Genomic DNA, 13,524 nt, shown 5'->3' on the forward strand with positions numbered 1-13,524 from the left:
TGGTAGAGCACATGCTTAGCATTTGCAGGGCCTTGAGTTCAATCCCTAGCAACCAGAAAATAAAAATGGACAAATATATGAGTAGGCAGGTAATAAAAGATAATATCCAAATGGCCATAAACATGGGAAGGTACTCAGGCTCAGTAAACATAAAGGAAATGTTTGTCAAAACCTCAATGCGGGCTGGGGTTGTGGCTCAGTGGTAGAGTTTTCACCTAGCATGCATGGGGCCCTGGGTTTGATCCTCAGCATCACATAAAAATACATGAATAGAATAAAAATATTGTGTCCAACTACAGCTAAAAAAATATAAACATTTAAAATTAAAAAAAAAAAAACACCTCAGTGCATTACCACTACATATACACACTCTGCCTCAAAATAACAATTTCAAAAAAGTGACTAAACAAAGTGACTAAACTAAACAAACCAACCAGAAAGCCTTACTGTACTGTTTTCTAAGTTTTGACAAGAATGCAGAGCAACTAGAACTCTCATACACTGCTGGTAGGGGACTAAATTGAAAACTACTTTGTAAAACTGTCTTGAGACTATCTGTTAACAGTGAACATATGCATACTTTATGGGTCAGTATTTCTTTTTTTTTTTTTAATTGGTTGTTCAAAACATTACAAAGCTCATGACATATCATCTTTTATACATTTGACTCAAGTGGGTTATGAACTCCCATTTTTACCCCAAATACAAATTGCAGAATCACATCGGTTACACATTCACATTTTATGGGTCAGTATTTCAATTCCCATATATATTCCCAAGAAAAACACATATATACTTTCAGTAAAAGATAAATACAAGGACTGGGGTTGTGGCTCAGTGATAGAGCACTTGCCTAGCACATGCTAGGTGCTGGGTTTTATCCTTAGCACCACATTAAAATAAAGTTATTGTGTTCAACTACCAAAAAAAAAAAAAAAAAAAGATAAATACAAGAATATTGGCAGCAATGCTGTTCATAATGGCCTCATGCTAGAAACAACCCACATTTCCACCAAGAGTAGAAAGGGTAAATACATTTTAGTATATCTGTACAGTGGACTGCTAGATCATTGAGAAGGAAAGACCATTATTGTTTAATATAATGCATGACAAAATTTACAAACATAATGAGAGAAGCCAGACATAAAAAAGAATGTAGCATACCATTTCGTTTTCATGAAATTCAAAATTAGATAAAATAACCATATGGTTATATAAATAGAAGAATGATTACCAATTTGGGAAAAGGAGGAGACCTTTTGGAGTACCAGAAAAAATCTGTTTATTGTCTAGAATACTGATCACACAGATATTTTCACTTTGTGAAAATTTATTAAGCTGTATACTTATTTATGCATTTTGGGGTACAAATATTATGTTGCAATAATATCTTCCAAAACGTAGTAGATTTTCTTTTGTTCTTTTTTCAATGCCTTGGATCAAATACAGGGCCTTGTGCATGCTAGGCAAGTAATCCCAAGCCCCAAATTTTTAAATATGGAAGAAAAGCAGTTAAAAAGGCTTCTTTTTCCCACTATAGCTTGGCCACCCAGTCCCCTCACAAGAAGCCAGTGATATAATTATTTTTGAACATCCTTTTAGAATAATTTTTGGATATACAAGCAAACAAGTGTATATGTAATTATACACACACGCAAATACATACATCTGTTTTCTCCCATCCACCCTATATGTGTGGCAATATTTTGAACATACTGTTCTACAGTGTGATTTCATCTTTTAATTTATTTTAAAGGTCTTTCTATATTATTATTTAAAAAAATTCCTGCCAGGCGTTGTGGCACATCTTTATAATCCCAGCTATCTGGATGTTGAGGCAAGAGGATGTCATTGTAGTGAAACTCTGCCTCAAAATAACAATTTCAAAAAAGGAGCTGGGGATGTAGATTAGTGGTAGAATGCTTGCTTAGCGTACTTGAGGCCCTGGGTTCAGTCCCCAGGACTACAGGCACAGAAAAGTTTCTTATTTCTTTTTATAGCTGCATTAATTTATTTAACAAGTCTCTTCTGATGCACATTTAGGTTAGATTATTTTCAGTTAAGAAGCATTCTTCATCCTGATCTATGGTGTGGTAAAGATCTTTTCCCAGGCCTCATTCTAACTTTTTAAAACAAACTGCACAGGTTGATATGTACTTAGGCAATACTTTATATGAAGGATAAAGGTAGAACTAAAATAATTATTCTACCTCTCAGTTCTCAGCAAGAAGGATGTATAGACAGTTGTGGAATCTAAGAACTAGGAGGTCTGCAAGAGAATGAATGCTGGGACTCCCTGCTGTTGACGTCTTCAAGATTTTGATGAATGCTAAGGATTCTCTTCTCAGGAAAATGTACATGTAAAATTTTGCATATATATTTTGCGGCTCAATTCATGTACCTCTTAATTCATATATGAAGTCTAGATTCTGAATCTTTTAATCTAGACTAGAGGTATAGCTCAGTGGTAGTGCATGCTTAGCATGTATAAGGCTCTGCGTTTAATCCCCAGTACAAATCTGACATAAATACATCAATTTACAAATTAAGAAACAGAACTAGAGATGGGAAGAGAGTCTCAAAACAAGGTAATGGCAGAAGACAGTCACATGTATTCTTGTTAAAATAATGCCAGTAATTTTCTCTCTTGTTACCCAAACTGTTAAGGGAAGCCACCCATTCCTTCCCAAGAGAACTTCAGCTTGTAGGTAGGGTAACCTGAGAGAAAAATGGTGAACAATTTTATTTGAATGATTGAATTTTTTAAAAAGATCCAAATGGTATGATTGTAATTTCTTGTACAATACTTTGATTTTATTTTCTTTCTCTTTTTGTTTTCTGTTCAGCCCAAGAAGAAGAAGGGAAAAGTGGAAGTGAGACCCATTAATTTGGGGACAGATTCTGAATATGGGGTTTTAAACATTCACTTAACTGCATACGACATGGCCCTGGCAGAGAATTATGCCAAGTATGTTCATAACCTCTGCAACCATCTCTTCATCAAAGTCGAGGAAAGGTATGAAAGGAGCCTTTGGGTGGATGTTTTTGATGTAGCATGCTCTGTCTTTTTCATTAAATCACGTTTTTTGAGAAATAATTTACATGTAGTATAATTCCCCCCCCCACACACTTTTTTTTTGGTACTGGGGATTGAACTCAGGGGCACTCAACCACTGAGCCACATCCCCAACCCTATTTTGTATTTTATTTAGAGACAGGGTCTCACTGAGTTGCTATTAGCACCTCGCTTTTGTTGAGGCTAGCTTTGAACTCACAATCCTCCTGCCTCAGCCTCCCAAGCCACTAGGATTACGGGTATGCACCACTATGCCCAGAAAAATTCACCTTTTTTTTTTTTTTTTTAGGTATATAGTTTGCCACAATCAAAATTTATATTCCATTAGCATAGAATTGTCCATGTCCTCTGGTATAGTCAGTCAGTCTCCTTCCCCTGCCCTACTCAGTTCCCTGGCAACCAATGATTGATTTTCTGTCCCTGTTGTTTTAACTTATTCAGAATATCATGTAAATGGGATCACACAGTATGTAGCTGTTTCTCTGGCCTCTGACTTAGCATGATGTGTTTGGGAGTTATTCATGGTTATTCAATTTTCCTTTCCCCTTTTCCGCCAGCCCCTGGCAACTACTATACTATTTTTCTGTCTCTGTGTCAAGTTTTAATTTATTTTTTATTTTTTGAGGTACTGGGGATTGAACCTAGGGATGCTTTACCACTAAGTTACATCTCTAGCCCTTTTTATTATTTATTTTGAGATAGTCTTGCTGAATTTCTGAGGCTGGCCTCAAATTTATAATCCTCTTTCTTCAGCCTCCCAAGTAGCCTGGATTAAGTTTTTATTTTTTTTAATTGTGCTAATACATATAAAGTTTATCATTATAACTTTTTTTTTTTTTTGCATACTGGGAATTAAACCCAGGGGCACTCTACCACTAGGTTACATCCCCAGCCCATTTTAGTTTTTATTCTGAGACAGGATCTTGCTAAATTGCCAAAGCTGACCTCAAATTTGTGATCCTCCCTGTAAGCAAAAATAACCAACACAGCTTCAGTACTATAATGAAAACACAAATAACTGGGATGGAGGCAAACCTCAAATGGATTAGCAAACTCTACTTTATTCTGCAGTGAAGTCAATCAGTCAGGTATGGGAGGGCTCATTTTCTGGGTACAGAATGGCCCCAGGGTTACAGAAGAAGTGTTGAGTTTTATAGTTTACAATAAGGGTGAATTAATCATTGAAGACTAAAGAGGTGCTGTTCCAACAGTCAGGGACCTAGTTGTGCAGGTTAAAATTTTAACTCAGAAAGGCAGTTGTAAAAAGTTTGTCACTGGGAATAGCTCAGAACTGGGTATTCATTGCTTATCTTCCTTCCTCTGAGACCCATTGTTAGCTAGAGCTTCACTATTTGCTTTTCTCCTTCTAGGACTCATTGGCAATGGGAAAGGGTGAAAGTCCAGGGCCCAGCGTTTCTGTATCTACCTCTTCTCTTCAGGACCCACTGTGGTTGCGAAGGGATAAAAGTTTGCTTTTTGTGGAGACGCTGGGGATGAACCCAGGAAGGGATGAAAGTTTGCTTTTTCCTTTGGGTTCCATTGTTACTGGGAAAGGAGGTACTGGGAGAGGTTTAATGTTTGGCTAATTCCCTCCCTCCTCCTGAGCCACACTGTCCCTCCGTTTTTCCCAGGGGGCTGTCGTGTAGCAATATTATTTTCCATAACCCTTCCCTCCTGTCTTAGCCTTCTGATTCACTGAGATTATAGATATGTGCCACCCACACCTTGCTCCATCTTAACTTTTCAGTTTTTATTTTTGCAGTGTTGGGGATTGAACCCAGGGCTTGATGCATGCTAGGCAATTGCTCTACCACCTAACCCCTTAACTGATTTTAAATGTACAGTTCATTGCCCAGCATAGTGGCACATGCCTGTAACCCCAACAACTCAGGAGGCTGAGGTAGGAGGATTGAAAGTTTAAAGCTTTAAACTTAGTGAGGCCTTAAGCAACTTAGTGAGACCCTGCCTCAAAGTCAAGAATAAAATGGGGGGCTGGGGATGTGGCTCAAGCGGTAGCGCGCTCGCCTGGCATGCGTGCGGCCCGGGTTCGATCCTCAGCACCACATACAAACAAAGATGTTGTGTCTGCCGAAAACTAAAAAAATAAATATTAAAATTCTCTCTCTCTCTCTCTCTCTCTCTCTCTCTCTCTCTCTCTCTCTCTTTCTTTCTCTCTCTCTTTAAAAAAAAAAAAGAATAAAATGGGCTGGGGACGTGGCTCAGTTGTTAAGCACCTCTGAGTTCAGTACCCAGTTCCAAAAAATGATATGCAACCATCACCACCAACCATCTCCATAACCTTTTTTATTTTGTAAAACGAAGACTCTCTCTAAACTCATTAAATAACAATTTTCCTTTCCCCTTTTCCCCCAGCCCCTGGCAACTACTATACTATTTTTCTGTCTCTGTGTTTTAACGGTTTACTTCATATAAGTGGAATCATACAGTATTTGTCTTTTTGTAACTGTCTTATTTCACTTAGTGTAATGTCCTCAGAGTTCATCCATGTTGTTGCATATGTCAGAATTTCTTTCCTTCTTAGGGCTGGATAATATTCCACTGTATGTATATTTCACGATTTGCTTATCCATTTATCTGTTGATGGACACTTGGCTTACTTCCCTGTTTTAGCTGTTGTAAATAATGCTGCTATGAATGTAAGTATCACATTTTTTGAGGGGTGGGGGGGTACCTGGCATTGAACTCAGGGTACTTAACCATTGAACCACATCCCCATCCCTTTTTTGGATTTTATTTAGAGACAGGGTCTCACTGAGTTGCTTAGGGCCTTGCTAAATTGCTGAGGCTGGCTTTGAACTTGCAATCCTTTCTGCCTTAGGCATGCACCACTGCACCTGGCTCATAGATATACAAATTTTTACAAGTATTTTATTGCTGAGTAATATTCTATTAAATGGTTAGACTGTCATATCCATTTGTCTGTTGATGTACATTTGGACAAACTTGGCTTACTTCCTTGAGGAATCACCAGTAAGTTGGAATGGTGATTATGAATAAAGCCAAAATAAGCCTTCTCATATAAAATTTCAAGGACCATATCTCTTCTTTTTTCTTGCCTATGTAGCTAAGAATGTGATTTTTGGATTGTTTAACTTTATAGGAAACTAACAAATGGCTTCACCATTTTGTATTCCCACTAGCAATGTAAGAGTTCCAGTAACTCTTCAACCTGGTCAACTCTTGATATTGCCAGTTTTTTAAAAAGTCCCTTAAGCTGGGTACAGTGTTGCACATCGTATTCCCAGAGACTTAAGAGGCTGAGGCAAGGTGATCATAAGTTCAAGGCCAGTATCAGCAGTTTAAGGAAACCCTGTAGGTTTGTAGTGGTATCTCATAGTGGTTTTAATTTGCATTTCCCTAATGATGTTGGATATCTTTTTATGTCCTTATTTGATATCTGTATATTTTCTATGGTGGCATATCTTTTCAGACCTTTTGTTCTTATTAAAAATGACATTTTTTTGTTATTGAGTTAGCACCTTTCTTGGCAGCCAGTTGACCATATATGTACAGGTTTATTTCTGGACATACTCTATACATCTGTGTTACATTGCTCTATACATCAGTGCTTACACTAATACACTGTTTTGATTATTCTAGCTTGATTACTGAAACTCTTTGTTCTTTTTAAAAATTATTTTGGTTATTCCAGGTCCTTTAATTTTCCATAGAAGAATCCAGTGGCTTGGGAGTCTGAGGCAGGAGTATCACAAGTTCAAAGCCACCCTCAGCAATTTAGTGAGGCCCTAAGCAATTTAGCAAGACCCTGTCTCAAAATAAAAAATAAAAAGGATTGAAGCTAATATGGTGGCACACACCTGTAATCCCAGCAGCTCAGGAGGCTGAGGCAGGAGGATAGTGAGTTCAGAGCCAGCCTCATCAATGGCCAGGTGCCAAGCAACTCATTGAGACCCTGTCTCTAAATAAAATACAAAATAGGGCTGGGGATGTGACTCAGTGGTTGAGTGCCCCTGAGTTCAATCCCCAGAACCCCCACACAAACAACACACACAAAAAGGGTTGGAGACTTGCCTCAATGGTTAAGCATCCCTGGGTTCAATTTTCAGTACCTAAATAAATAAATAAATAAAATTAGAATTAACTTGTTGATTTCTAGAGAAAAAGATCCTAATAGAATTTTTTAATTTGTTCTTTTTAGTTATACCTTCCAGTAGAATATATTTTTACATATTATACATATGGAGTACAACTTCTCATTCTCTAATTGTACATGATATGGAATTACATTGGTCATGTATTCATATATGAACATAGAAATGTAATGTCCAATTCATTCTACTAACTGCCTGATGGAATTTTGTTAGGATTGTCTTTGATCTTTAAATCAAGTTGGGGAGAATTGAAATCTTAGTGTGGTATTTTTCTCCATTTATTTAGGTACTCTTTGCCAGTTCTTCTTTTCATGTATGCTTTGGATTTCCTAGGAAAGTGTAGGAGAGAACTAATATTTACTCTTTCTTTCAGGCCAGGGACTTTACATATCTTATCTCAGTGTTTCAAACGGTATAGGATGTACAGTAGTTTGCCTCAAATAACATTAAATAGCATGGTTAGAAATTTCTTCCCGGGGCTGGGGATGTGGCTCAATCGGTAGCACTCTCGCCTGGCATGCGTGCGGCCTGGGTTCAATCCTCAGCACCACATACAAACAAAGATGTTGTGTCCGCTGAAAACTGAAAAATAAATATTAAAAAAAAAATTCTCTCTCTCTCTCTCTTAAAAAAAAGATTCTTCCCTTTTTAATTCTCATTCAATCTAATTGTATCAAGGAGAAATTCCGAGAGTGTTTGGGGGTATGTCCTGAACAGTGATCTAGCCCTTCATAATCTTTGTAACTCATGGGACTTCAGGCTTGGAATCTTTTGGCAAGCACTAGTATCTAGCTAGAATTTCACAACTTTATTTTGTTTTTGTTGTATTTATTCTTGGTGGTGCTGGGGATTGAACCCAGGGCCTTGTGCATGTGAGGCAAGAACTCTACCAACTGAGCTATATCCCCTGCCCTGTGTATTTATTTTTAACTAACCTTCAATTTATAGCAGCTGATTTCCATTTATAGTCATAATATAAAGTCAGGCTTAATGAGGTATAATTTACATTCTGTAAAATTCAGTGTTTTAGTAAGTAGTTCTATCATTTTTGACTAATGTACACAATAAATACCATCATAATCAAGATTATGAATATGAAATATATGATAACAAATATAAAATATGATGAAAGTTCTATCATCCCAAGAAGTTCCTTCCTGCCTCTGTAGTCAATCCCTTTTTTGCCCTTATCCTGGCTAACTACTATCCACTTTCTATCCCTATAGTTTTGCTTTTCCAGAATGTCATGTAAATGGAAAAATACATCATTTTTCCTTTTGAGTTTGACTTATTTCACCTAGCATAATGTATTTGAGATTCATTTATGTCATTGCCTGTGTTAAGTATTTGTTCCTTTGTGTTGCTGAGTAGCTTTTCACTGAAAAATGTACCGCAAATTATCCATCCACTAAATGAAGGATATTTGTGTTGTTTCCAGTTTTTGAAATTATGAATGAAGTAATTTCTCTGGAAGTGGGTTGCTGGGGCAAATGTAGTATATGTTTGCATTTCTTAGAAACTCCAAACTTTTCCAAAGTGGCTATACCATTTTACTTTCTTATCAACAATACATAAAGTTCCAAGTTGTTCTACCTCTCAAGTTTCTTATTTAAAAAGTGAGTTGAGGGGCTGGGGATGTGGCTCAAGCAGTAACGCGTTCGCCTGGCATGCGCGGGGCGCTGGGTTCGATCCTCAGCACCACATAAAAATAATAAAAATAAAGAGATGTTGTGTCCACCGAAAACTAAAAAAAAATAAAATTAAAAAAAAAAAGTGAGTTGATTTGGGCTGAGTTGTGGCTCAGTGGTAGAGCACTTTCCTTGCACACATGAGGCCCTGAGTTCGATCCTCAGCACCACATAAAAACAAATAAATAAAAAATAAAGATATCGTGTTCCTTTACAACTAAAAAAATATTTAAAAAACAGTGAGTTGATTTTTAAAAAATGTTTAATAAATAATAGTTTATCTAGTTTGCCAATCTGGAGGTACTACACTGCATGGTATGTGTAAAAATTATATGCAAAAATTACACTTTCTTATACCTAAAATATTAGTATATTCCTATTTTATAAACGGGGAAACCAGAGATTTGAAAAGGCCAAAATTCACAGAACCAATTAAGTTGTTTGGATTTATGGGAGTCTACTTGACTTCCATAGTTTTAATTATATAGGGTCTTATTTTAAGTCTTTAAGCCCAATTTGAACTTTTAAAACCTTTATAACTTAGAATGCAAATGCAAAAAGTACTCTTCAGAAGATTTGATAATATGCTGTGACTTTAGCTCTCACAGCTGACAGTACTTCAATACTGTAAGCCTAAAAATGTACTTTATCTCTTTCTGATGCCCCAGAGGGCTGGCTGCTCTTTCAGCACTTGACATGTACCTCTGTCATGTCACTCAGAGCTCTGGGCTTTAATGATCTGTTCAAGTGTCAGTTCCCCTTCTCTCTGACTGTGCATTCCTTCCAGATGGGGATTGTGTTCTTTGTTTCTTCAGCACCTAATACAAAGAATGCCACGTGGGAGTCATTCAGACTTTTGCATATGACTACTACACTGTCCAGCTGTGGGGTGTACATTTCCTAAAGTTTAATGAAAGTGCTTTTAATTAATTGAAATGATTGGTTTAATTACTTTAAAAATCTTGCTACCTGGTGGGAACTACACTAGACATTCTCACTGGAGGGATGGATACTAGGGTGATTTCAGGGAGCATACACCCACACAATGAACACATACATGCATACGTACACAATGAGAAATAATTATAATATGGAAGGTTGTACATGGAAGATAAAGTGTATTGTCAGTTCAAAATAGAAGAGTAGCATAGTAATTTAGAATGATGATTCTCTAAATACCACTTCAAGAAGATCTGAGGAGTTTATGCCAAAATGTATATTAATACTTTGCTTCCTTCATCAAGAAAGACTTGCTGTTTAAAAAAAAAAAAAAAATGCTTGAGGGCTGGGGATATAGTCCAGAGTGCTTGTCTACATGCATAAGGCCCTGGGTTCAATCCCCAGCACCACAAAATAATAAAATAAAATAAATTTTTAAAAAGACCTGAATTAACATGTGTTTAGTGGCTGGTATTTCTTGTGTGGACTGATGACAGTTTGCTCACTGGCAGCTTGTCTATGGGCCATGGTTGGAATAACAAGGTCTAGAACTAAACTGCCTGCCTTCAAATTCTAGCTCTACCACTTATTAGTAAAATGACTTTGAGAAATTCTGAACCTCAGTTTCCTTGTCTATATATTGAGGATGATAATTTTTCTGTTTCTTTGAGTTCTGAAAGTTCAATAGGATAGTACACTACAGTACTTGGCACAGATACTGACACATTGTAAACACTCTAAATAATGTATTGTTATTCATAATTAATAAAGAGTTTTTTCAGCTGACAAGGATTAGGGGTAGCTACTCAGAGGTGGTGGTGGCAAAGAAGCATGAAGTGTTATTCACAGTATGTTACTGTCATGCCTAGAGTAGATTAGTTCCCTAAAATATTTTTTTTAATATTTATTTTTTAGTTATAAGTGGACACAATATCTATTTTATTTTTATATGGTGCTGAAGATTGAACCTAGTGCCTCACTCATTCTAGGCAAGCACTGTACCTCTGAGCCACAACCCCAGCCCCGAGTTCCCTGAAATATTGTTTTACATTATCAGGACTCTTCTTAAGAATGTTGCCTTTAAGCTGAGTGCGGTGGCTCATGCCTGTAATCCCAGTGGCTTGGGAGGCTGAGGCAGGAGGATTGAGAATTTAAAGCCAGCCTCAGGAAAAGCAAGATGCTAAGTGACTCAGTGAGACCCTGTCTCTAAATAAAATACAAAATACAGAATAGGGGTAGGATGTGGCTCAGTGGTTGAGTGCCCAAGTTCAATCTCCAGTACAAAAAAAATAAATAAAAAAAGAAGATGTTGCCTTTAAAAACTCAGCTGAGGTTGCGGCTCTAGCTCAGTGGTAGAGTGCTTGCCGGACACACGCCCATAGTTCCAGCTACTGGAGAGGTTGAGCCCAGTATTTAAGGCCAGTCTGGGCAACGTTGCAAGATCCCATCTCTTAAAAAATAAATAAATAAAAACACATCTATGAGAAGCCCTGCCTGCATTTGAGTAGAAGGCAGGAAAGCAGTAACATATGTTGAATATGAGCACTAATATCATCCAAACACTTGAAAAGACTAAATATTTTTATTGTCTTAGTTCAAATAAGCACCTTGAACCTACTTTATCAAAGCATCAACTCTGGAGCCAACCTGCCTGGGTTTTATTCTTGTTCTACTGCATTCTTACTGGGTGACATTGGCAGTTTATTTAACCTCTTTTTGCCTTGATTTCCTCATCTGGTTAATAAGAGAGCCTACTTAAAAAGGATATAATGAAGGGCTGGGGTTGTGGATCAGCCGTAGCGCTCTCCCCTAGCATGTGCGAGGCCCTGGGTTCGATTCTCAGCACCATGTAAAAATAAATAAACAAAATAAAGGTATTGTGTCCAACTACAACTAAAAAATAAATATTTTTTAAAAGGATATAATGAAAATTAGGGGAAACAGTTCATTCATTCATTTATTTAAATATTTGTCTGTTTATTTTTTATTTATTTGCAGCACTAGGGATTGAAGCCAGAGGTATTCTACCATTTAACTACATCTCCAGGGTCTTGCTAAGTTACCCAGATGGCCTTGAACTTGCAATTGTCCTGCCTCAGCCTACTGAGTATGGGGGAACTAGCATATTTAAAGTGCTTAGAACTATGCCCAGCAACTCTTTTTTTGGGGGGCGGGGAGTGTACTGGGGATTGAACTCAGGGACACTCAACCACTGAGCCACATCCTCATCCTTTTTTGTATTTTTATTTAGAGACAGAATCTCGCTGAGTTGCTTGGTGCCTCCCTGTTGCTGAGGCTGGCATTGAACTCACTATCCTCCTGCTTTAGCCTCCCGAGCCACTGGGATTACAGGCATGTGTTACCGCTCCTGGCTATGCCCAGCAACTCTTGACTACTAATATTATTATTATTAAAGCTTGTCCATTGTTCCCCTATATCTAATGAGTAGTAAGGTCTGGATTTGAACCCACTTCCCCATTCTCCCCATTGTACTCAATTCTTCTAACAAATTTTCCACAAAGCATTTGGGGTAATCTTTCTAGAATGGAAATGTGATAATGTCTCTCCTACTTAAAATGCTTCCTACTCCCTTCCCACTTCATGGCTTCCCACTCCTTTAGTATCAAAATAAATGTTCCTCCCCTGGCTTGCTAGTGCTCCATGGCCTGGGTTTGCCCCCTTACCTTACCTTACACTTCTCTTCCCTTTTCTCTCTGCCTCCAGTTACTGTCTTGATTTTTGTTGATTTCTACTTCAGGGCCTTTGAATATGCTTTATAACCCCTCACCTCTACATTTTTCCTAAACATCATCTTGAATATTACTTCTTCAGGGAAGCTCATTAAGTTAGGTCTTCATTGTTATATATTTAGGAGAAATAAAGGGTATATAACTCCCCTTTTATAACATGCATTCTCTAACCTTGTAATTGTTTGACTATAATTGGTCTTTCCTATTAGACTCTGAGCTCTGTAAGGCAAAGACTGCTTCTATCTTTATTACTGGCCTAACCCTAAGAACTAGTCTAGTATCTGACACACTTAGGCACTGAATAAATACTTACTGATTTGGATTGAATTCTAACTGGCATAGACATTTCCTAGAACAGTAGAATGACTGATACGCTGTTTTTTGCCTCTTTCCTGTCTCTGCCCCAAATGGCTTGGAACATAAAGAACTGTTTGTTTTTAACAACTCCTCTTATTGATTGAGGTTTTCAGCCTATTGTATTGTTAGTTATTCTCACTACCCAGGTTTTCAGAGATGAGTCCGTTTTCTTCTGATTTTCATTTCATTTGGGTCCATTTTTCCTCTGGAGCTGAGAGTGGTGGTGGTGGGGATGATAGCTATGACCTTGAGTTGAAATGGGGATAAAGAGTGAGTGAGCAGTGTGCTGGATTTTGTTCTATCCATGGTCTTCCTGCTACAGCTGCAACTCATGGAAGCGAGAGGAAGAGCCTCTCCTGTGGGCCTCTTAATTGGCCTGCATCCCTTCCTGGGGGCAGCCTGGAGAAATGGAAATCTCTCTCACTTGGGAGCAGCTTCCATGCCTGAAGCTGACCAGCCCAGTGCCCCGTGGCGAATGAAGCATCCCTCAGCATCACACATTGTGACACTACTCTTTCCTCTTTTATTTTTTTAAATTCACTTATGTTTTTCAAAATTGTTATGTAAGTATGATTTATATA

At 37.7% G+C, this 13,524-nt stretch overlaps 1 protein-coding gene and 1 non-coding gene across 2 annotated transcripts in view; one reads left to right on the plus strand and one right to left on the minus strand.

The window, feature by feature from the left end:
- Mrpl48 (mitochondrial ribosomal protein L48) overlaps positions 1-13,524 on the plus strand; it is a 55,468-nt gene that overhangs the window by 35,360 nt on the left and 6,584 nt on the right. The window contains exon 5 of the mRNA XM_027942722.2: positions 2,847-3,016. Coding sequence (XP_027798523.1) covers positions 2,847-3,016 — 170 coding nt within the window. The remainder of the gene's footprint in view (positions 1-2,846; positions 3,017-13,524) is intronic.
- On the minus strand, positions 8,045-8,117 carry Trnav-cac (transfer RNA valine (anticodon CAC)). Its single transcript has one exon. It is a non-coding gene; the product is annotated as a tRNA-Val (tRNA).

This window comes from Marmota flaviventris, chromosome 9, assembly GCF_047511675.1.
Source record: "Marmota flaviventris isolate mMarFla1 chromosome 9, mMarFla1.hap1, whole genome shotgun sequence".
Taxonomy (NCBI): domain Eukaryota; kingdom Metazoa; phylum Chordata; class Mammalia; order Rodentia; family Sciuridae; genus Marmota; species Marmota flaviventris.